The sequence below is a fragment of the Strix uralensis genome, chromosome 4 (assembly GCF_047716275.1).
Source record: "Strix uralensis isolate ZFMK-TIS-50842 chromosome 4, bStrUra1, whole genome shotgun sequence".
Lineage (NCBI taxonomy): Eukaryota > Metazoa > Chordata > Aves > Strigiformes > Strigidae > Strix > Strix uralensis.
Window position 1 is genome coordinate 46,788,481 of NC_133975.1, and position 23,040 is coordinate 46,811,520.

General features: G+C 37.5%; 1 protein-coding gene across 10 annotated transcripts in view; it reads right to left on the reverse strand.

Annotated features, from left to right (window-relative positions):
* Window positions 1-3,780: 3,780 nt before the first annotated feature.
* The window catches only part of RAPGEF2 (Rap guanine nucleotide exchange factor 2), a 188,650-nt gene continuing 169,390 nt past the window's right edge, over window positions 3,781-23,040 (reverse strand). For 7 of the 10 annotated variants that reach the window (XM_074866566.1, XM_074866570.1, XM_074866567.1 and 4 more), the window contains 12 exons: window positions 22,246-22,486; window positions 21,613-21,996; window positions 19,818-20,029; window positions 19,608-19,731; window positions 18,967-18,990; window positions 17,693-17,916; window positions 16,668-16,853; window positions 14,770-14,922; window positions 12,130-12,355; window positions 9,989-10,548; window positions 7,132-7,437; window positions 3,781-5,919 (listed from right to left, as the gene is read on the reverse strand). In XM_074866566.1, the coding sequence (XP_074722667.1) occupies window positions 5,894-5,919; window positions 7,132-7,437; window positions 9,989-10,548; window positions 12,130-12,355; window positions 14,770-14,922; window positions 16,668-16,853; window positions 17,693-17,916; window positions 18,967-18,990; window positions 19,608-19,731; window positions 19,818-20,029; window positions 21,613-21,996; window positions 22,246-22,486 (2,666 nt within the window). In that variant the 3' untranslated portion in view covers window positions 3,781-5,893. Of the gene's footprint in view, window positions 5,920-7,131; window positions 7,438-9,988; window positions 10,549-12,129; window positions 12,356-13,680; window positions 13,756-14,769; window positions 14,923-16,667; window positions 16,854-17,692; window positions 17,917-18,966; window positions 18,991-19,607; window positions 19,732-19,817; window positions 20,030-21,612; window positions 21,997-22,245; window positions 22,487-23,040 lie in introns of all 10 variants that reach the window. The other 3 variants (XM_074866575.1, XM_074866568.1, XM_074866573.1) reach the window with 3 other exon arrangements.

A 23,040-nucleotide genomic window follows, 5' to 3' on the forward strand; every position in this document is an offset into this window, starting at 1 on the left:
AGCACAAATACAGTTGGCTGAGAATACAGTGTTGGAGGGCATTGACAACAGATAGATCAGAATATTGTACAAGGAGGATGTGCTGACATGATAATCACAGTGACAGAAATAGGATAAAATTCAGATCAAAATGCAGATCATGCTTAATTTCAAGCAGTAGTTTTGGACATCTATGTTAACAAAAATTCAAACTGCACAAGATACAGAGTGGCTACACAAGTTTCCACTACTCCACTTGTCCTACTGAAGTTTGGGTTACTCTGACAAGACAGACAGGAAGAAAGTATGGCTACTGTAAGACATAGGCAAAAGAAAACAGAAAGAAAGAGAGCCACTCAGCTTAAAGAATGTTTAATGAAAGAATCACATAGACACGTAAAACAGCACATGGAGGCTCGTTACCTTTTGACTACTGAGGCTGTGCATTAACCTTCCAATTAAGAAATGCAGCAACAAAGGCTATCTCTTCTTAAGAGTGAAATGTGTATCAAGGTTATATGAGGGTTCCCTGCACTGTCAAATCAGAACAATTTTTCCAGTTCTACACCGATGTTGAAAAGTAGGGCCTCAGTCTGGAAGGCTGCTTTTTATCAGTGCAATTCCCTATGTTTTACTTGGACCCTTCACCATAGACAGAAGGGAAGCAAAGCCATCCTAGGCCACACGGACTACCTTCTGTTAGGAAGCCAACAGTTCAGATGATCTTACACAAAACTCAAACTAGTTTAAAACCCCTCATATTTCTCTAGTGATGAGAAAAGCCTCAAAAAGATTGAACACACCACCTAGGCAATTTATCTCTGCCACAGCTACTGACTCTGGGGCAAGGGGCAATTTTTTTCTGGAACCATATCAGAAGATAACAACTGCATGTCAAAATACTATGGCAATGACTGAAAAGGCATTTTAAACATCACTACTCTGGTGTTTCACTGAGAAAAAGATTGACAAACTGCACTCATCAAATGCCTTTAAATAATGTTGTACTGGCTTCTTTTCCAGTGCAGACAACCTAGCTAAAAACCTGGATGCTGTATTAGTATACCATGTTTTTATATACATATATACACACACACATATACAATGTTTATAGATATACATTTACACACACATACATAATGTTTTTATACACACACACACAAAGAACTTCATTGCCAGCAAGGGCAACAGTGCTGCAAAGAAAATGATCCTACTTTCAGAGGTTAGACTACCTAGGACAAAACTACCCATTTAAGGATCCACCAAAAAACCCCCCAAAACATCCAAACAAATCTCCAAACTGAAAGAGAAGACCAAGCATGTCAAGCCATGAGAGAGTGCCACCAAATAAAAGGCTGAGGTAGATAAGTCTACAGTTAAGAAGCCAGCACTTCTACTTAAACTTGAGTCTTCACACAGAGAGCCAAGACTCATTTCTTCACAGGGAATGCAGACATTTGTGTGGAGTGTCACTGTATAAATTTAATCCCAGAAAAACAAAATGAGAATAGTTTAAGATTATGAAGTTGATGGTTGCTAACAGTTGAATACCCTCAAGGTTTATAGCATCTTGGTTTGTTCCTGTGATATAATTATGGCAATTTATGAGCTTGAAGAACAGCTAATATTCTGGTACCTGGGGCGTATCTACTCATTCCTGAATAGTCACTGCATATAAGCAAGATAAGGTTTTAAAGATTTTCATATTCTAGTAAAAACAACAAATTTTCATTTATCACATTTTCAGTGGAAAACAGAAAGTAACTGATTCCATCTTATGTCAGTAATAAACCTACTTTCACTCCCAGTCCTCTCTCAAAGCATGCCATTTTTAGACACAAGACTGTAAAGCTTACTTAAAGGATGATCTAGTGATGGGTGACAAAATTATACTAATCATCTCAGATGGTTGCTTTCCCCTGAGGGGGTCAATTTTCAGAGTAATTTTAACAATAGTCATATTTTTCTCAATAGATCTGTGTTATTTAATATATGTTAGACAGGCTATTGGTGCTACATAAGCTTTGTCTACAAAAGTATTTTTTGTTTCATCACATATCAAGTAATACATAGATATTAATACTGGCAATTAAATCATAACTTGCATTCTCCAGAGTTGATTTTGTCTCAACTATTCTACAATCCATATAAGACAGGAAGTCTGGAACTCTGTGATGTTTCCTACTAGTCTTGAAGCAAGTAGAGGGTTTTGGGGGGGTTTTGTTTTGTTTTGAAATAGTAACACTGTTCCTCACTTTAGGTGGACCAAATATTTTAGTTTCAGATTTATAGATGTAAAACATGCATGCTTCTCCAGATAACCAAGGTTAATCCATTAAAGCAGTATCTTCAATACCTCAGCTTTTATGGCTGACTCCAATGTGTAATATACTACAGAAAGAAGTAGCCTCTGCCTCAACAAATTTCAGTAAAAAAAAAAAAAGTCATAAAAGAGTACAGATAATTGAATGACATTTCTTCAGGCAAAAAATTTTTCCTTAGATTTCAGTGTTCCGTGCAATTTCGGGTAATGCAACACCAGATCCCAAGAACTGGCAGTTTACTTGTCCGCATCTTGCTTCATCCACACAATAAGTACAAAATTCATATTACACATACTAGAACAACTATCAAATCTGTTTCATAAGCAGCCATACCACAGCAAGGTCTTTACTTCTACCAAATTGGTTGCTTAATTCATTGTGGATTAGGAGATAATGTATATTGGATGATGAGTGTTGAGGATGTCTCTACATAACGTGTTCTAAAAATATTAATTACAGAATAAACAGAAAAATATGGAATGCTGCATAATTCAATACTAAATTAAGCACATTGAAAAAAATTGACAAATGTCCAAATGGTTCACATACCTCACAAGTCAACAAGAAGAATTATTTCCCTAACAATGTACCTTTAGTATTACCAAAAGACAAACTTGCAGGTAAATATATGTAAAAATGTACATTCATTCTACTCATGTCAGAGCCAATGGTAGTTCTCTAGCTTGCTGAAATGTACCCAACAAGTATTAACCACAGATTCACAGAGAGTAGTTCCACCCACACACACACACCATACAAATATAATAGCCTCTATGATTTCTTTCCTTACAGCGTTAGAGGTTCCAGTGATAAAAAGAGAGTGTTTCCAAGTCCTGTATTTTCAATGATTTTTAACTTTCTTATGATTGTATTTTAAGTGTAGAACATTTCTAGAGTTACATTAAGACGACTTAAATCTACACATTTTGTTGCTCCTCTTTGCAATTAACTAATTTTAGATTTGGAAACAACACCTGTCAAGCATTTTAAAGCTAAATGGAATAGAGCTGATAATGGCTTTAGCTGTGACATTTCAACCCAGTCTTTGGCATACTACTGAAAATAATTAATCTAACCCCTAGAAAAAAAATTCTATAGATTTGACATTGAATTAATGTCAACTTTTAATACTGGGGATGCTACTGGGTGATCTTTATGACTTATAAAATCCTTCTTCGGTAAAGACTCAAATGGATCACTTTCCATACTTCTCCCTAACCAAATGTTAAAACATGTATTCCTTACTTTTACTCCATTCAGAATATAAAATCAACACAATCTTTACTTTAAAACTGTTTACATAATGTTTACATTCTATATATACCTAAGACCATACCTACACTCTTTTTTTGGTATCTCAAATGTTTCTGCTGGGGACACACCACATTATCAGTCATTCTCGTTCAGCAGTACACACACCAAACTTCTCAAAATTTTTCAGCACAAGTGTATATTAAGAAAAACTCCACACCAATGGTTTGCCCACATCACTTGGCAATGTCCCTTTAATATTAATACACAGAGAAGTAAAATTTTTTCATAAATTTGTTCAAGTATGTGGAACATGTAAAATGCATAAGAATCAATATGGACTTCATTAATGTTATATTTATTTATTTTCCAGCTTCATACAAACTGGATGTAGAAGCATAAACATAGTACATTTCTACCATTTTCAACAAAAATATAACCAATATGTACAATTATTGTATTAAAAATACAAAAGGGATACAGACTCCACCAATGTCTTTCTAAAAGACATACAGGTACAAGTAGTATCAAAAGTATGAGGAAATCACCAGTTAATTGTACATTCTGCACTTGACATCACAGAGCGAACTGAGATTAGCAGTCCTATGGTCTACAATTACTTAATGCTTATATAACATTTGTGCAACTTGTGATAGAGCTAGGATTTTGTAATTCTATATGCACATGAGGTCCATAGCCTTTAGAATAAAACTGGCAAATAATGCATATTACATGTAAAATTACAAATGCATGATTGACAATGTGATATATAAGCAAATAGACAAAAGCTATGATTACAGGAGAGAGAATTAAATAAAGCACTGACATTTGTTTGATACAGTGAAAAAACACTGCAATTTGATCTTTAAAAGTTGAAGCTATTTACGTTTATCTACTGATCAATATGATCAGCTGAGTTCAATGGAAAAAAAAAAAAAAAATCCAAGACCAGCAGTTCCTCACATTTGAGTACTACTCGGATTGGCAGCCTTCACTTCTCCGGAGTCTGTGCAAAAACAACACAAAAATAGAGGGGAGGGTCATTTCAGTCATTATAGGGTTAATAGCAGCTGTGAGCAGGTGGTTGCTACACATTGGCCTTCTCTACACATGCAGTGTTCCATGAAGCCATTAACAGTTGTGACTATTTCTGCATTGCAAAGGCTGGCAAATCTAAACGTGTTATTTTTCATTACTTAAAGGCTCGTTTATCCCCTAATGCCAAAGTCAATAGATGGAGGTTATTAGATCAGTGTTAACAGCTGACAGGAGCTGTGACATCCCAACTTGCCTTCACTGCAATGTTATCCAGTTAATTTTTCTTTTAATTAACTACTATATAGTAAAATAAAAAAAAATATATATATATAACTTAAAGGTGGGGTTGCCATCTGTCTCATTAGAATGGGACACTTTCTTTTTTAGTATGCCATCCTGTATCCCGCAAGGCACAGGTATGAGACACACAGTGTCCTCTTCCATCACCAGCCAGTTGCAAGCACACGTTTCTGCATTTACACTAGACCGGGCTGGCTGAGGATGCCATTAACGCTAACATTTACAAACTTTTGAAGATTCCAGGGTGGGGCACATTAAGAGTGAAGTGAGACGGTCAAGGAAAGGCTGCATCCCCATAACCTCTGCCTTCCCTTCTGCCCTGCTCAGCCACGTGGTAGCAGTACTCTTTCCAGGAGCTCAGGCTGGCAACCCTACTTACGGGTATAAAATAATACTGTAATTACTATGCAGATGCAGTATTTGATCTCCAAAATGCAAACATACAAAATAGTAACAAAGGCATTGTAAACAAGCAAATAAGCACTGCCTCCTTGAAGGATTTCAATGCATTTTTCTCTTTGTAGATTAAAGGCCAAATGTAATTTGAGAACTAGCTTATCTCATTATCCCAATGAGACTAAGTGCTAGGATTGTGATTAAAATCTAAAAGGAAGATTTAAAAAAAAAAAAACAAAACCCTTCCAGGCATTGGGAAGTGCAGCCAGAGTTAATCATCCTGATGTGATGATCTTGGAATTTGGAATGATACTGTGTGATGTGGCAGACAGCGACAGTGGTAGCTTGGAGATTGCTGCACTGTGCATTTCAAGCAACACAGTTTGAAAAGTGCCAGGGCGATTTCTTCACAGTATTTCACATGCAAGGGGAGAGGGGACAGAAGGGGGAGGGGCGGAGGAAGAAGCCCCATGCTGCTTTAAGGCAGGGAAGGAGGCAAATAGGTCCACCATCCTTTAACTATAGTTCCAAGGCTCCTATTCTAGGGACGTCTTCTTGTGCTCTCCTTTAAGGTGGCTCACTCTGGATCCAGAAAAGTCCAAGTCTTAGACAGCAGAGACTTGTTCATCTTCTGCAAACACAACAGGACAGGGGAAAACAGAATTTAGTTCATACAGAACAAGACTGCTACTGAATGAAACAACTGTACTGCGCTCATGTGTTTTCCATTTCATAGTATTGGGTATGTATTTTAAAACAATATAAGTATCTGTACATTTCAGGTCTCATGAGTATTCCTCCTTTGTAATTTTGTTCTTGAAGAAAAAAAATACAATTGCTATAACTGAGCTAGGTGCAGATCCTCACACAACAGCTATTCCTCAATATCCAATAGCTTCATAAAGCCATCTTACATTTTTCCCTGAATATATCTGTGATTTATTTATATTAGGACTGCATAAAAATTGAGTGCAGCTTTAGTCATCATTGGTAGAAACAATTAAAATTCTCTGTCATGGTAATTCTCAAAGTTTGAGGCAATTTGATTAAGGTAGACTTCCTTTTTTTCCATCATGTTCAACTTCTGAGTTCACCCTACACATAAAACCTTAGCAATTAAACAGTTAGGGAGGGAAGGGGAACATTATAGTCTTTCTATCATTAAGTAAAACAAAGCATTCCAATGTGTAATTTGGGCACTGCCCTGACTAAATTTTGAGCACCTTGCCCTAAAGATGCAACCAGTTATGCTTGCACTCCATAGAAAAACATAGCTCATTACAGTTGAGCTAAAGCATAAAGATACAGACACGCTGGGCAAGCAAGGTAGCAAAATAGTAATGGGCTCATTATATGAAGCAGTTGGTGTGGAAGACCCAATGTCCACAGTGTAAGAGTTTCAGGTAGAATGTGAGTGACTATCCAAAATAAACCTGAGCAACAATGCTCTATGGGATCGATGGACAGGTATTCTGTAGACCAGGATACTTTTTTGACCACTAAATACATGGTTAGTGTCAAACAATAAGTATGCTGGAAACCCTCAGGACAGGCAGGGCTGTACCTGGTGAACACAGGCACCTCCAGAGAAGTTGCCTAAGCCAACTGCTTGTTTGTCCAAGATTCGGGTGAACATTCCAATTTTTAAATTATATTTAGGAAGAACTGAATTCCTCCCCTTACAAAAAGTTAACAAATAGCAAGTTTTAAAAGATGGAAGAGAGCTCAAATTACGGCAAGAATTTCTATGGTGGAACGCAATTGCGTAATTTGCTTTATGCCTGTGAAAGCACTGATTGTTTTTGCATGCAGCACACTCAAAATTTAACAATTAGAAATTTACCATCTTCCTCTGTGGAAAACCCTTGAGACGGATAGTGACCAAGACGTGGATCTGACTCATTTGGTTTATGCCACTGAGGTTTGTTCACAGGCCTGCTAGTTGAATGGCCATGTGACTGCTGCTGTGGAGTTGATGTCCCATGAGTCTCACATGTCCGTGCCACCATTCTAGACCTCTGAAGTGCTATGTTGTAATCTGGCGGCTTTCTGGTTGGATGCGAACCACCTTCTGCAAACTCAGCAATAGGTATTCCTACATAACCAGGAGGAGTTGGAGGTGGTTCCCGATATCGACCCTCTTTTCGTGCTGCAGGAAAAACAACAGACTATTATAAGAGATAGTAAGAGGAAAACTGATCAAAGGAAAATAAACAGTGAAAGTTAAATAAATATCACCCAACTCAACAGCTCAGGAGGAGAAAATCTGAAGGACAAAAATTAACTACCATACCGTAGACAATGAGGTCTTGAAAAATAAACATGCAAGAAAGTACAGAATATACAACATACACAGGATAAAGCTATTCTTCCAGTAGTGAAGCATTAGTCTAAGAAAATTCAACAAATTACATGTGGAATTTGTTCAAACTTAATAACTGAAGCTGTTCCATCAATTATACAGAATAAAACCTATATTGATCAAAGTAATGTGGGAAGACTCATCCAGACACCATGGAAGTGACAAACATCAGGAATATTGGCATCTCCCCAAACGCATGACTATCTTAATCCCGAATATGGGCTTTGTACCTAAAAGCTCATTTCTTGTTTTTAGCATCTTGGGGGGGGGGGGGGGGGGGAAGCACCTGATACATGATTTATTCTTAGAAATCTTACTAATTAATTAGACATAAGCTACAACTCCAAAAGGTAAGGAAGTCAGCTTCATCTTCATACTTTCTGTAAACACTACTGCCTGCTGCTCTTACAGTTAATGTATTCTCTGCAAAATCAAAACTTGAAAGTATGCCTGTAAGAACAATGATTGAATATGATTTTATATAGGAGATGGAAAGACAACCACCTAGTTTATGGATCTCATTGGAGGCATAACTGTTTACCTGAAAAAGGCTTAACTCTGGGCATACTTAGTTCTCTCTTGCAGAGAACTTTAAGGGAGGAAACAGTGATTAAAAATTTTAAGCATCTGCTGGGACACACAGCAGATAGGCATGACTCACTATTTTGGAGTTACTTATTTAAAGAAGTCAGCTGGGACTTTGATACTGAACAGTTTTTGTGGGTCTAGCCCTTTAACACATGACCACTTAACTTACAGTACAAAGGCAAACACAGCAGGAAAAACCACTGACACAGACAATTTACTCTCCACAGCTTGTCATACACTGTACATTCCTGCACAAGTGGTGATGACAACATCGCCCTGCATTAGGCAGCATGGAATTGACTGAAAGGGCAGAACGAACTTAAAATGGACCGGTGCTACTTGGATGCAACTTTTTATAAACTAAAAATAATTCTTGCTATTATAACAAAACCAATAGAATCTAAATATTTTTCTTGGACAAATTGTTTTAACTGAGGAGAGCAGCATGAAGAAGTTTGAAAAATTTTATTCAAAGATTTCTGAAAAATAGCTTCTTTGCAGAAGAAATTCTGTAGAAAAATTCTATTGAAATACTGCAAGAGATCAATGTCTATTCAGTGCAAAAGAACCATGTAAAAATAGTGGCTTCTGTTGGACAGCAATATGCAGAGTTACATTTGCAAGATAATTAGTAGTACTGAAGTGCATAGAAATGTGTGGTTTGAATTTTCAGGTGTCTCTCACGTTCTCTCAAGTCTCAAAAAATGTAATGGTGAACACTGCCTTGAGAGGCAAGTTTAGAAGCATGCTTGTTCCACATTCTGGTGTAAACCAAGGGTATCAAAGAGTAAAATTAGACAGTGGCATGAATCTGAACCTGGAGTCATGAACTGAACACCTTCCTCCACTTCATAGTTCAGGGATTCAGATCTGCATGCAAGCTTTGAGGCAATGGGCCATTGCTAAGCAATATTTTTGGGCAGAAGATGGAAAAGCAGTTTATCACAGTGGTCTCAGTGTGACCTCAATCTGGCAGACTTTTTCAGCTGTGTAAGTGCAAAATGGCTTTTAGATAGTTCTTCATATTAACCTGAAGAAAGGCAAAGTGAAGGGGAATGAAAGGAAGGAAAGAGGCAAAAATGCAGAGGTCTCGGATGGCTCAAGGAATGGGATGCATAGAAGGAATAGTATGAGAACAATGTTAAGCTCTGCCAAAGACACCTTCAAATTAATTTATATATTATCTGATCTTTCTTTTCTTGAATGATTATAAATGCATTTCAGCTCTAACTTCTTCGGAACCTCTTTAGTTTCAGCAGTCCAAAGAAACACCTCAGTTGATAATTATGCACAAAGTGATCCCATTTTCAGAAATAAGGAATATTCACAATTATCAGACAAGTCACACAGATGTATAAAGTAAAACACTTCTAAAAAATCAGGCCACATTTATTAAGATTTCTAAATATAGAACATGGAGCCTTACTGTGAAGGGAAATTCATATTTCAGAACAGACATCTAAATACATCAACCTCTCAGAACGCTGTCCAGCAGTTAAGCTAGTTTTTTAATGTATGCAGGCTCTCTTGAAACACAAAGGTGCTGCCAAAACTGAGAATCAAAAATAAGTGAGAATTTTCCCTAGCAATAAATGCACAGTTAAAGGGGGAAAAATTGAGAGAGACTCCAAAATGTTTGGTTTTGCTTTAAAAAAATGAAACCACACAAAAGAAACTTGGTTTTAGAACAGTACGAAGAACCATAAGCAAATGAATTAAAATGCTTCACAGTAAACAAAACTTAACTTACCAATAAGCCCCTTTGTACTACTTGATGATACTGTTATATGAGTGGGCATGGGAGCTGGCTTTGACTCCTCTGCTGGTACAGATGTTATGCTACTGGTTTCAGCTTCAATAGAAACATCCTTCCCACCCCTCCGCTTTATGGTACCTGTATCACCTTCTGAGTCCTCTCCCCAGTATCCTGTTGAGGATGCCCAGCTTGCTCTGGACTGTGCTTGATCAAGGCCCTCCCTCCCTTGACTTTGCCTGCCATACTTTGTGCTGTGATCGGGGAACATCAGCTGGTCCATATGACTGCCTGAGGCCCACAGTCCTGCCCCCTCGCCTGAACTATCAAAATGAGCATGTCCAAAAGGCAGAGTCTCCCAGCTTCTCTGGTGCTGTATTGTTTGTATGTTGTCATGAGAACCACTCGAACAAGAAGTCCAGCTACCACGGCCACTGTCAGCTGCATCGAGCGAAGCTCTGTCCCCCTGATCCTGTGACAGTTCTTCTGTACTAGGAGAAGAAAGCACAGTTGCTCCAGCGTACAGGCCTCTGGTCTCTGACAGCGGTGCATATGAGCTAGATGCATATCGACGAGGGGGGGAAAAAAAAAAGTAAAATAAATCCAGCATTGGAATTGGAGATCAATTACAAGACACTTGAAGAATTCAACAATCAAGAGAAAAGCAAACATATTGGGGGATTGGACTAGATGACCTCTAGAAGGTCCCTTCCAACACAAACTATGATTGAAGATTTTGATGCAATTTATATTAAATATTATTTGCATTAATGAATAATTCAATTTTGAGAATAGAACACTTTCCTTTCATGCTCATCCTCAATAAAACAAACAATTACTGGATAGATATCCTGACGAAACTTAACACTTTAGTGGAGTCATTTCACAAGGTAAAATCTTTGCAGCAGCCCTTTAAGACAGGCAAACCACATTCACTTATATAAAGGGGAACAGACACATAGATAAGGTTCCTACTGCTTTTCCAGCCATTCAAAGCAAAGGATCAGAAGTTAGAAACAGAGTTTTAGCAGGAGGTGGCCAATATTCAGGTTTTCAGATTTTTTTTTTTTTCTGCTTAGGAAACTCTGAAAGCCAACTTTTCAACATTTCTTGCAAATGGAAATGTACTTTAATCTTAATTTTGGAAACACATGCTACTTCCTAGAGAAAGTATGTTTTCTGTAGCCTTCCAGCCATTAAGATAGTGTCCATCCTGACACTGTCACTTACATAGCAGCAAAGAAAACCAACAAAGTGTCACTTTTGTTTAGCAGCTATCCAGGCTCTTGGAATTTGTCCTTCCAGGGCAGCTTGTTATGCAGACCGGAACCCTGCTCTTCCAAATATTTAAGACACCTGATTGCAGAGTTTGCATGGCCTGGGATTCCCAAAGCTGAAGTACACCAGTTTTGGTACAGGCCTGCCATCCACAGACCCTGCAGGATTAAAAAATCTGAAGCCATTCAGAGCACTGAAGCATCCAAGTAACAGCTCAGAAAATTAAGTGTAGACTAAATAGGAGCCAGAGCTCAAATTATTTTCAGACCAAGGCTCACTGCTAGAGATTTAGAAAACTTCTCGTAGCACTAGATTCCCCACCATTACAGAAGTTAATTATCTAGAAAACCAGCAGCCTAATGAGAATTTTAGCTTCCAATTTTTGGTGACTAGAAGAGATATTTGGGGTAAAATATTTTTGAGTTAGATAAATATGCACTTTTCTATGAAACACACTGGAAAATTACTAGCTATTTCTGTTCTCAGCTTGATCACTGAATAATTGTATGAGTAATTTCTCATCTAATTCAGCTAATTCCCCATCTAGAAAACAGGCTATGATATTAGTCTGCCATAAAGAGGATAATCTACAGCACTGCTAAATGGTCAGATGATAAGGTGTACTGAGGTAAAGTCTTACTGCTGTAGACCTCATCACATACTCAGGAGTGCAAAACCTCTTCTTGTCACACAATGGATCATTATCACAAAACGCAGCATTGAAATAGTAGGTTTTAAGAGCAGGGGAGAAAAAAAATATTTGAGAAAGATACAGGGGAAGTTACAAGAACAAATACACTTATACATGCCACATACACATATGAAAGTATAATGTAAGTAAGCACAAATAAAATTCCTACCCTAAGCTGTATTGATCTGGTTCAATCATAATTCTTCTATCAATCCTTCCCACACCAAGATTTGTCTCCACGATGCTGACAGAATGCCTCTGTCTCCTCTCATCATGCAGGGAGACTGGCATAGACTCAAAAGAGGAATTGCTGACAATACTAGATCTGGAAGAAATTTCGCTGTGACCAGAATCTGAAAAGTTATCCACTGTGCCGCTAGGAGCCAAAGTATAGCCTGCAAAGGGAACGTCACATTAATCAGACACTCCAAGAAGCCTACTCAGTTATTGCCAGGCACCCAGAAATACTGCTACCATAGTAAATCAAAACTACGATTACATTTACACAGAAGCAGCACTGCAAAAGGTGAAGATACATAGCAGAACTGTGTAAAATCATGTAGTCTGTGTCTTACTAAGGGGTTTAAGACTGGGGGAAACACGCACTACTCATTTAGAAACCAACTGCTCACCCCCCCTCTTCTCTGCCCTCCTCCCCCAAATTATTTTCAAATGAATCATCATACTTGTATCCCCACATTATGAAATCTCACTTCTCAAAAAACTGCCTGTACATAAACACTGTCTCCAAGATCAGAATGAAAGCGATGCCCTGGGCAAGATTACTGCTTAAAGTAATCCAAGAGACCCTCTCACACAGTTTTTCTGTTCTGCAAATCTACACTTCAGAGATGAACAGTAGATACAACATGACGCCCAGATGTCTGCGTTGACTGCTTATTGAATATCTTGGCTAAGAGAAGGCCAGATTTTCAAGCTTTCTTTGTGGTACTTGGCTAACTAATTACATTCCAAATAGCATATATTACCAGAATTATACCATAATTTGGAGATAGCACTGACACCACCAGGCTGAGATAAAATCTGCAAAACATGTCACAGAGGCAAGTTCAGCAAATTCAGCTTTTGTTTTAGTATTAAAGTCGTGCTGAATGCTCTTGCCAGCTAAGTTAAAGGTCATTAAACAACACACATCCACAAGTAAGTGCAGTTTTCATTTTTTGCTTTCAATCTACTTGTGTCAAGATGACTTCAATCGATCTATCCCAATTCACTTGCTGAGACCATGGAATTAATGCTGCCATTTTTGTCTGAAAGAATATACCATTAGCTTCATGTCACCATCAAACCAAGGATTTTTTTAAAAATTTATAATCATGTTTATGATTTGCTTTTTGCAAAAATTAAGTACTTTTCCCACTATAAGCCAAGTACAGAATCCCAATTCCTTTTTCAAGAAATGCACAGGCCCAACCATATTAATATAAATTCACTCTTTGTGAATGTAGTATTTGGGAGAAATCATGATGATAGCTTACAAGGACTTGAGGTGACAATCTAACGTAACATCCTTCTCCATCTGACCTTAGTGAATACCACAGATTTTGGATAGGCATTTGTACTTTCTTGCCACATTCATCTCTCCTCTTTTCAGATCTCTGCTTATCCAATTGGACTTATTTTTTATCCTGTTTTGTTTCCATAAGCCCCACCTATCCCAGAGGTCCTTGTGAATTGCTATTCTTGTTACTGTTCTCACTTCCAAGAGGAGAGAAGGAACTGGTTAGGTCCCTTAGTCTGGAGCCATAAGGCCTCAACTGATCACCACTGCCACCTACCATGTTAAGAACAGGGCTTAGCTATCCATTTGATAAGAAAGTAGGAAAAGTGATACTCGCATAAGTTTCCTATCCTTACCATCCCTGTGCAATTTAGGGAAAGTTATTGCTACAGGGAAGTCTCCAACACACACATCTCTTTAGTATTCTGAACTTCCATTATGGGGACACAACCCCAATATATATATATTTTACCATAATGTTATATTATGTAACTGTTAAACTGAACTTTTATGGTATTCTGAAAAGAGAATAACTTAGAAGTTATCTGCAATACAACTAGGCTATCATACCTCCAAAAGGCCTTTTTTTTTTGTTTAAACTACAGGAAAATGCCTCCATTCTCCATTTTGTCAATTCATAACCAGAACAGGTACAAAGAAAAAAGCAAAGGGGCTTTAAAAAAAACCCCTGTAAGTCCTAAATTCACTTTAAAAAATAACTCTATGAAGTCACTTAAAAAGAACACAGTCAAGAAAGATCCATGTTCCATATACATTGTTTGAATAATCAGGCTGCTAGTAAAATGTTGTGTATTGGTGATCTGAAACCCGAATATCTTAAGCCTGCCAGTCATAGATAGATCATATCCCATCCAGATGCATGACACAGCAAATAACTCCTCTAATAGGCTAGAGTGCTCAATGCTGTATTAAGATTTTAAGTTTCAATCTGCACATCCTTCCACTGACAGGAAACACTGATGATTGGAATATTTTTGTCAGAAGCAGCTGCAGTGAGAGTGACCTACTGCATCAAATCCTGTATCAGACCAGCCTATCTTTCCTGGATTTTGCTAGCCACAGGGCTTTCAGGTATCCCTGAAATCAGGTTCCCAGGTATCCTTTCATGTATCCCACTCTGCACTACACTTCCTGCCCTCTTGCTGACCATATGTGACAAAAATAGGAGTAGCAGTAGTTTATTCTGAGTGTCCAAATTCTCTCTTGGAAGTTTCCAAAGTCTATGAGCTTCAGGAAACAAGATGAGAAATACTGCAGGTTTAATACCTTTCCTTGGAGAGCTCTGTGGTGAAGTGGGAGGAGAAGACAGCTGTGAAGATGCACTTGAGACTGTGTCTTCAGATTGTTTCTTGTGACGATCCAAACTTCCTTCTTCAGATAATGAAAGAATTTTCTTTAAAGCTTGTGGGGAGTTAATGCCTTTAAATAAGAATTAACGTAGGCAGATGTAAAGTCCAGTATAAGTCCATCTTCCTGTTTCACAATGCATTTATAGAGCAGACACCATAAAGGAAAAACACTAAAATTTTTTCCTGTGTGTTTGTGAGTTTCTGACACCAGCTTAAATGAAGCAAAATGCTTAAACCTACTACTGTTTAAAATATAGTGCTTTATTTTTGCATATTAGAGCAGCCAGTCTCTCATTCTGACCACCTAAAATAAATACTTTGCCACTAAAAACACAATGCAGATTTATTGTTGCAGAATACTGCCTAAACAACATATAATCAAAGATACGCATACTAATGGTTATTGAGAAACTTGAACTAAAATATTGAATACAAACACATATGAATCTCACTGGTTAGTGATGGTTTATATAGTAAGAATTGAAACTGTTCTCCTGTTTCTTTTCTATTCAGAGTAGCCTAGAAGGTCAAAGAAAGCTGGAAAGATTAATAAGACTAGGCTTACAAAACAAGGCCATCCTGCAGCTGCATTTCTCCCTTTCATTTTTGAGAACTATCTCTGCACCAGCTTATTTTGGGAAACTAAAAGAGTAAAAACATCCTGAAGATGATTTATGATGTAAAGATCTAGGGCATCAAGAACTGCTTTTCTCAGGCAACATTCATCCATCTTTCTCTTTCCCCTCCCCTCAAAAATCCACCCTGGGACAGTCTTAAAAGTGAAGACAGAGCTTCTCTGACAATTTTGTCAATGTTTGTGGTAGAGATTATTTTCAAGCATTCTACAGAATTTATCTTTGATCTGTTGGATCACAATGCCGCTATCAGTAATTCACAGCTGCTTCATCAACATAACCTAGTCAGTCTTCAGAAACTTTCCTACCACGAGCAAAAATACAGTCTACGACACTTCAAAGTCCTTTTAAGATTAAAATTTAATGGTAAAATCAACAAGAACTAGATAAATATTGATTTGTTTCTTGCTCATTTTACTGCTTCTGTTTTGCTAGCAGCCTAAGTAGTGCACAAGTAAAACTAATAAAAAGTGAAATCAGAATTAAGCTCTTGTGAAATTACTATCGTGCAATAGAAAAGCCAATTATGCTACATATACTTACTACGAATATTACTGTACTTTAAGTGATATGTAAGAAGTTCTTTAATAATGCATATATGTTACTCACACCTGTTGTGATACAGATTTGGAAATCAGATTAGAAGAAATTCCTATAGTCCAGTATCTTTCTGAGAGACATGCAGGCAGCAACGACTGAACTACAGTAAAAAAGCACTAGGGAGCAGAAGCCAAAGGGACAATTCTCAACACGAAACTTCAGGCCTACATTTCTAACAGGACTACCAGTTTGAGCAAGCCTGAATTTCACATTAAATGTTCAACTTTTAAAAAAACACCAAAACTTCTAAGGCATCTCAGATGCGTCACTCAAAAACTCCAAGTCACTAATTCCTTTGGAAAAGTTAAGCCACGATCCCAGGGCAGAGTCAGAAACGTTCATTGTTTCTAGCTGCTAGTAACTGGTAAATACTTATACTGATTGACAGGATGCTTTCCTAGATTTCTGTCTTTCCACTTCTAGAGAAGAGAATTATGCATACACACTGCATGAACTGGCATAACCTGCATATAATACTACCAGAAGTAAATGTCTGAATCTTATTGGATTCAAAACGTCTCCCTTTCATAAGCAAACAAACTTCAGAGGATTAAACCGACTGCTTCATTGTTCCACTTACCAAATGGTGGGAGGTCTTTGACTGGCACTTTCTTGCGGGAGGGATAAAGAGATACAGCAGGGACCTGCAATGCTTGGTTTACTTTATGTTGCTGCTGCTGCTGCACTTTCTGCTGGATGCCTGCCCGGGGAGCCACCGGTGATGTTTCGGATTTTCCAGATCGCTTGTCTCCTGTATTCTTTGGCACTTTGCAAGAAGTGGGAGAAAGCACAGAATGACTACTAGCTAAAGATATTGTGGGAGTTTTAATCTGAGCCATGCAAAGCCCTCCAATTAATAATTAAAAGGTGCTCAAATACTTGTATAATTAATACAGTAGGATACCTTTAGAGAGAAAAGTTGAAGAGGAGAAGAGGGGGAGATTTAACTCCATTTAAAATATGTACATTATCAAACAACATTTACTCTTTCTCAAAATAAAACTCTCATAAATGACTACTGTTATAGTTATCAAAACCATGACCAGATGTTATACTGGGCTATCATAAGGACTACAACTGGTTTAGAATGGATACATAATTACTATTTTTTGCTACCCTGAAGGAAGGGAAGGGCAAAAGACACAGCATTCCCTCAAATCAAAATGAAACCGATACCCAGCATAAGGTCCCCCTCTGCTCCAGGTGTCTCTAAAACACCTAGACATAAGGAAATCCCCCTTTCCCTCTCAAGGCCAAGATATCCAGGATGACCAACCCTATTCACACCAATAGCCTGAGTACATTAGGCTATAGAGAAACTTTTGGTTCCTCCATACCCTTTGTACAGACAAATCTAAAGAACCCTTGTGCACTTCAGAATGACATGATCTGAAAGCCTTATCTCCTATATAAATGCTATGTCTCTATATTGTTAAGCTGCAAGATGATTTCCTTAAGATTCATAGATGTTCAGTACTTGGAAATAACTAGACACATGATTTTCCATGTCAATGTCTAGTTGCTGTTCCCAGTTACTTCCTTGGAGAAAAACCAGAGGTATATTTAACAGTTTCCTTGAAATCCATATCAAATGACAATGCTCACGTGTGTTGGTGGCTGGCTCACACTGCAGAGACAGTGTCTGGAGGCTCTCTTCATCCATCTCCAGATCCAAGTTTGAGAGATACTGCTTTACTTTCCGTGCCATCTGAGCATCTTCATACAGTTTTTTAGCATTAAGGAAGGAGCTGCGACGGACACGCTTTTTATGACCCCCAGTTTGCGCAACATCCAGCACAGCTGCATTTGTACTGCCCTGGCTGAGGGACCTGGAGTGAAAGGGGGGCAGGAACAGGAAGAAAGAGGGGAAAAGCATGCATTAGTCCTACACGGTATCCCTTGATAAACACGAAAAGTGCAAAAGATTGCATGAATGTCAGTCTACAGTCAAAGCTTACATGCCTCATTCCAGTAAGTCAAACAGCTATAACAGATAGAAAGATGAGGGTCAAGAAATCTCTTTACTTTGTTACAGGCACTATTTTAATTACACAAATATTTTAACCTATTCTGCTCCAACTAGGCAATATCACTTCACACATCTAGAAAAGCATTCAAGCTAGCTCTCTCACATAAGCCAGCTACTGAGAAGACTGGAGCATTAGGAAAAGCTCATGCAGTAAGTCAATGCTGACAGAGACTACAGTTGAGGTTCAAATTTAAATACATATACATAAGGCATTTTGAAAGCTAAATACTTTTTCAATCAAAAATCAAATCTATACAAAATGCACAGCTCAGTTTTACAGAACTTCCTTGTAACTTGTTAGGTTTAAGACAGCTTTTTGTTAAATAAAATGATCAGCTAGCATGATGAAATAAATGTCATGCACATTTCAATGTATGTATGTCTATATGAAAGCTATGCATTGTTCCTGAATTGTTAAGAGCAAAATTGATGGCTGAATTGTAATATGAAAATAAGTTAGTTTAGCAGATACTGTAAGTTTTAACTTTTATATTTGATTATGATAATTGCTTATTAGGCATAAGAAGGTTAACAGTAATTTCCAGCTCTTGCAACCTTGCCATTTTATAATTTCTCTTTTACTAAGGGTCACTTTCTTTGGCAATTTAAATTGGAGGCTGGGGAGCAGAACACCCCACTCCTATCAACAACCACGTAGAAATAATTTACAACTTTTGTATTTTAACCTCAAAAGCAAAAGCACCCCTGGATTAAAATGTATTGTCAGTAAAAAGGGGTTAACAAAAGAAAAATATATCAAAGCACCAGAAGATTAAAGATAGCAAGTAGAAAACAATGCAAATGGTAAGGGAAGAATGAAAGTCTGTGTGTGTTGTCTCCAACCACTTACCCCAAACTCCTCCATTTCTTCTTCCTGCAAGTGAGAGCCAGGAAGAGTAAAGCATGGGTTTAAGAAGAGACAGAGAAAGATCACAAGCTCAGAAAGAAAAAGACCAGACTTCAGGACAAGCGGTTCTGGAAGCCCACAAATATTAAAAAGAGCCTTGACTCAGGCATACAGTCAGATATTACAAACTCTTGTAGCTCAAATTAAGAAAAAGAGTATGCAATAAGCTGGTTTAACATGAAGCCAAAGAGCATTCACTCCACATTTTCTAACACGACTAGCTGACACCATTTCAGATACACTCCCACTTCCACTAAATCAAAATAAGGCTGGCACACCTCAGTGTTTCAAACAGCATAATATGTATGTGTTCAAGACAGTACCTCCCCCTCCCTCCCACGGATGGATCTCATTTTTATGAGGTAACTGTCAGTTAAGGAATAATATAAAACGTTTTAATATATATTGATAAACACAAAATGTAATGATTTCTCCAGTGTTAGAACACCACATAATTTTTGTAAATTATAACAACAAACAAAAAAATTCATGCTGCTCCAATACAACTAGGGGCACTTGAAAGGCACCTCTTGCTGACACCTAGCCTTCTCTCAGGTGGAAAAAGCTCTGCCTAACACACTTACCTTGTTCTAAACATTAAAGCAGGATCCATGTTCACAGATGCCATGCGACCAACATGGCGTATCTCCTTCGCAATCATTCTCAGCTTCTCAAAATTGACCAAGCCCTCCACTTTTGAATCATTTCCTACAATCAACAATTAACAACATCAGTTACTAGGTAGCAAAGTTAGTTTTCCTTAGCTGGTAAAAGATGACGTACTTTTGCTTTACCTTCATGAAGGAATGTAAGGTCTTTTTTGATAACAGGAAACAGGGGAATAATGGGGGGCTGTAGGTTTTGGCTGTTAAGGACATTACGATATTTTGCCATATTCCTAGATGGATCAAACAAGTCCTGTAGATCCTGAAACAGTTTTTCATACTTGCTTGGAAGCTTTTCCCAAGTAGTTCGGAGCCTTGCAACTGGTGCCAAATTCAGGCCACTTGAAACAAACAAACAAAAAAGTGCAAAAAAGTTCAAGAATAATAGAAAAAACAAAAAAATCCTAGAAAACACCATGTGAAATTTTGTATGGGAGAAATACCATATAGTCAGCATGCACAGCACAACCATGTCAATAAAGTAACAGAAAGCGAGAACTTCCTTTTGCCAGTGTGTATTATGTAGAACAATTAAGATCATTTTTGTAAAAACTATAAAAACTGGAGATATCTGCATGATGTAGCCATAAACAGATAAAACTTACACTTGGATGAGTAACTAAACCTTACAGACAGTATGTACTTACTACTTTGGAACAGTGTCTGAATTTGGTGACAATATCATAATTTAGGAGTACCTCAGGATCACCAGTTATTTCCAGATTACCAGACTGGAGGAAAAACCCACTACATAATGTTTAGGTGATGACAACACAGTCACCCACCTTCTTGCTGCAATAATCCATTTGACTTTGTTGTGTCTAGATCAGATTGATATAACAGACTCTATATATCTGAGGTTATTCTGAAGCTGTAGCTGGTACAGAACCCAGGTTTTTTTCCCCTTAATGACATTGCCGGTCTTGCTATTAGTTTCTACCTATGGGAAAGTTTATCTTTCCTTCCTTCAAGTTTTTCCTAGCAGGCAGGCTGCTTTTATTTCTCACTGAGATCAGCTGAAATATCTGAGCTAATTCTTGAGATTTGTATATCTCAGAGATGCTGACAGATTATCAGTATGGATCCCTGACTTTGGAATTTGCCACATTTGACTGAATGGTCAATTCAACAGATTGAATGTGACAAGGGCCTTTGCCAGAGACAGGGATAAAATTGTCATTTTAATGGAACTTACTCAAGCTTTTTTAGAAAAGATTGTATTTGGGGATTTTTTTTTTTTTTTTGGTTGGTTAGGTTTTTCTGCCTAACTTGGAGACTCTAAGAGAAATGTGAATGTTTAAAAAAAAAAGTGTATAAACACACACATTAAAGTTTCCTCTCTTCCTCTTCATTACAAAACTAAGAAAGGTTTTCTCTATGAGATTTTTCAGTACTTTTTTTAATTCTTATTAAAAGCTCTTTATTTATAGCTCATTATATGGCATCATAATCTGCTATTGATTATTATCAGAGTTCCATCCAAGAAACTGCTGATACAAAGAAAACCAAAGGCAGCATATCATGGCTCAATGAATTCAGGATACTGAGAACTAAGCATAAAATGATGAGCTCTCTTTGGGAACTTAACCCGTTCATTTGTGACAACGTTATACTTTTTATTCATACAACTGCTATTTCTTTAGATTTTGTTTTTAAGTAGGAACAGTTGTTTCTCTCATGCCATGTTCACCAATGACTCTTGACTCACTGTCTTGAGCAATAAGTACATAACAGTAGCATTCCAAATAATATTTCAGCAAACATTTCAATGCCAAGTTCAATGCCAAGGGAAAATGCCGTCTTTATTGGATTGCCAAGTGTTGATGTTAGCAGTATTAATTGGCTTACTCTGTTAAATACATTTTTTTAGACTGACATAAGACTTTGCTTTTTACTTAGAAGTAAAATTATTAAGGGGAAATACCTAATGATGGCAAACATTGAGTTGAAGTTCTTGCATTCTCTGCAGTGTAGTGCTATCTTAATGAAATGCTTAATGATCTTCATCCTTTTCAGCTGGTTGGTTTCTCTTAGAATCTCAGAAGCTACCCAAAATGTTTCTTGATTTATCACCTCTTCAAACTTTTTCAGATTAGTGCAACCTGTTTTTGATTTGAGTTTAAACAAGTCATCTATGTATTCTGTGGGTTCAATATTACGGAATAGCTCAAAGTTTCTCATGGAGAGTTGGGTAGCCACCTCAACAGTACTGAGCTGCAGTAGGGAAATTTGACTTTCCCTTAGTAACTCTTGAGCATCTTCATCTGAACAAAGAGTTTCTGTTTCCATGTTGTTCTTCAGGTAATATCTGTAAAAACAAAGTTCAGAAAGACACCTGATACAATATACTCAAATAATAGTGAAAGTTACAGTAATGTTCCAGTTGGAATTTTAGAATAAACTGAATGTCACCAGGCCTACATATTAATTAGAAGTTGCATAGGAGCGATTTCTTGTAAAGAAACAGAACATTAATAATTAAATAATGCTCTTATTAACAGGATTTTGACTTAATAAACTGGTATCATCAGCTTTAGCTCACAGTCTCTGATCTCACCTGCCACTCAGCTGTATCCTGTCAGCAAGCTTGGATAACTGATCCGGAAGCCTCCTTTGCTTGATTACACCCTCAGGTGTGACAGAGACCTCACATAGTGAATATGAATCAGGGGTCGCAGTGAGAGCAAATTCCCTGATAGCCTGGATGACCACTTCTTTTGCTGTTGTGTCCTTACTGATCATGATGTAGCGACTTTGCTGATCTGCCTTGAAAACCCTCAGAACTTGATCTGGTAAGTCTGGAAGAAAAATTACATGCAAGGTATGCAATTTAGTAAGGAAAAAAAAATAGTGGTATAAGAACAAGCAAGAACATCAGTCAGATTGAGCCTAATTACTAGTGCTAAGCATTTTTACTTCAGTATCATTATTTCACCTCTACTTCATATAAAACAGCTGGGCTTTTGAGGGTTTTTTTTGTTTATTTGGGTTTGGTTTTGATGGTGTTGATTGTGGTGGTGGTTTAATTTGGTTTTGATTTGTTTTAATGAAAGACTAGTTCTATTAGCAAGTTAGTTAAGATATCAATAGGGCAAATCACAAAAATATGTTAACATTTCCAGAGTTTGGACAGATGAACTAACAAGCAGTCTGATTTTCACAGAGTCTTGGTAAGTTCCATTTAAGTCTGAAAAAAAAAATCAAGGACACTCAACAACACTACCCTATACACTTGACATACTAAGAAATTTAAGCAAATTATGTGATAGGAGTGTCAATCTTTCTAAGGATGTTTTTAAGAAAATAGATTCATTTACATAAGTCTGACACTCAATCCTAGTGTCACACACAA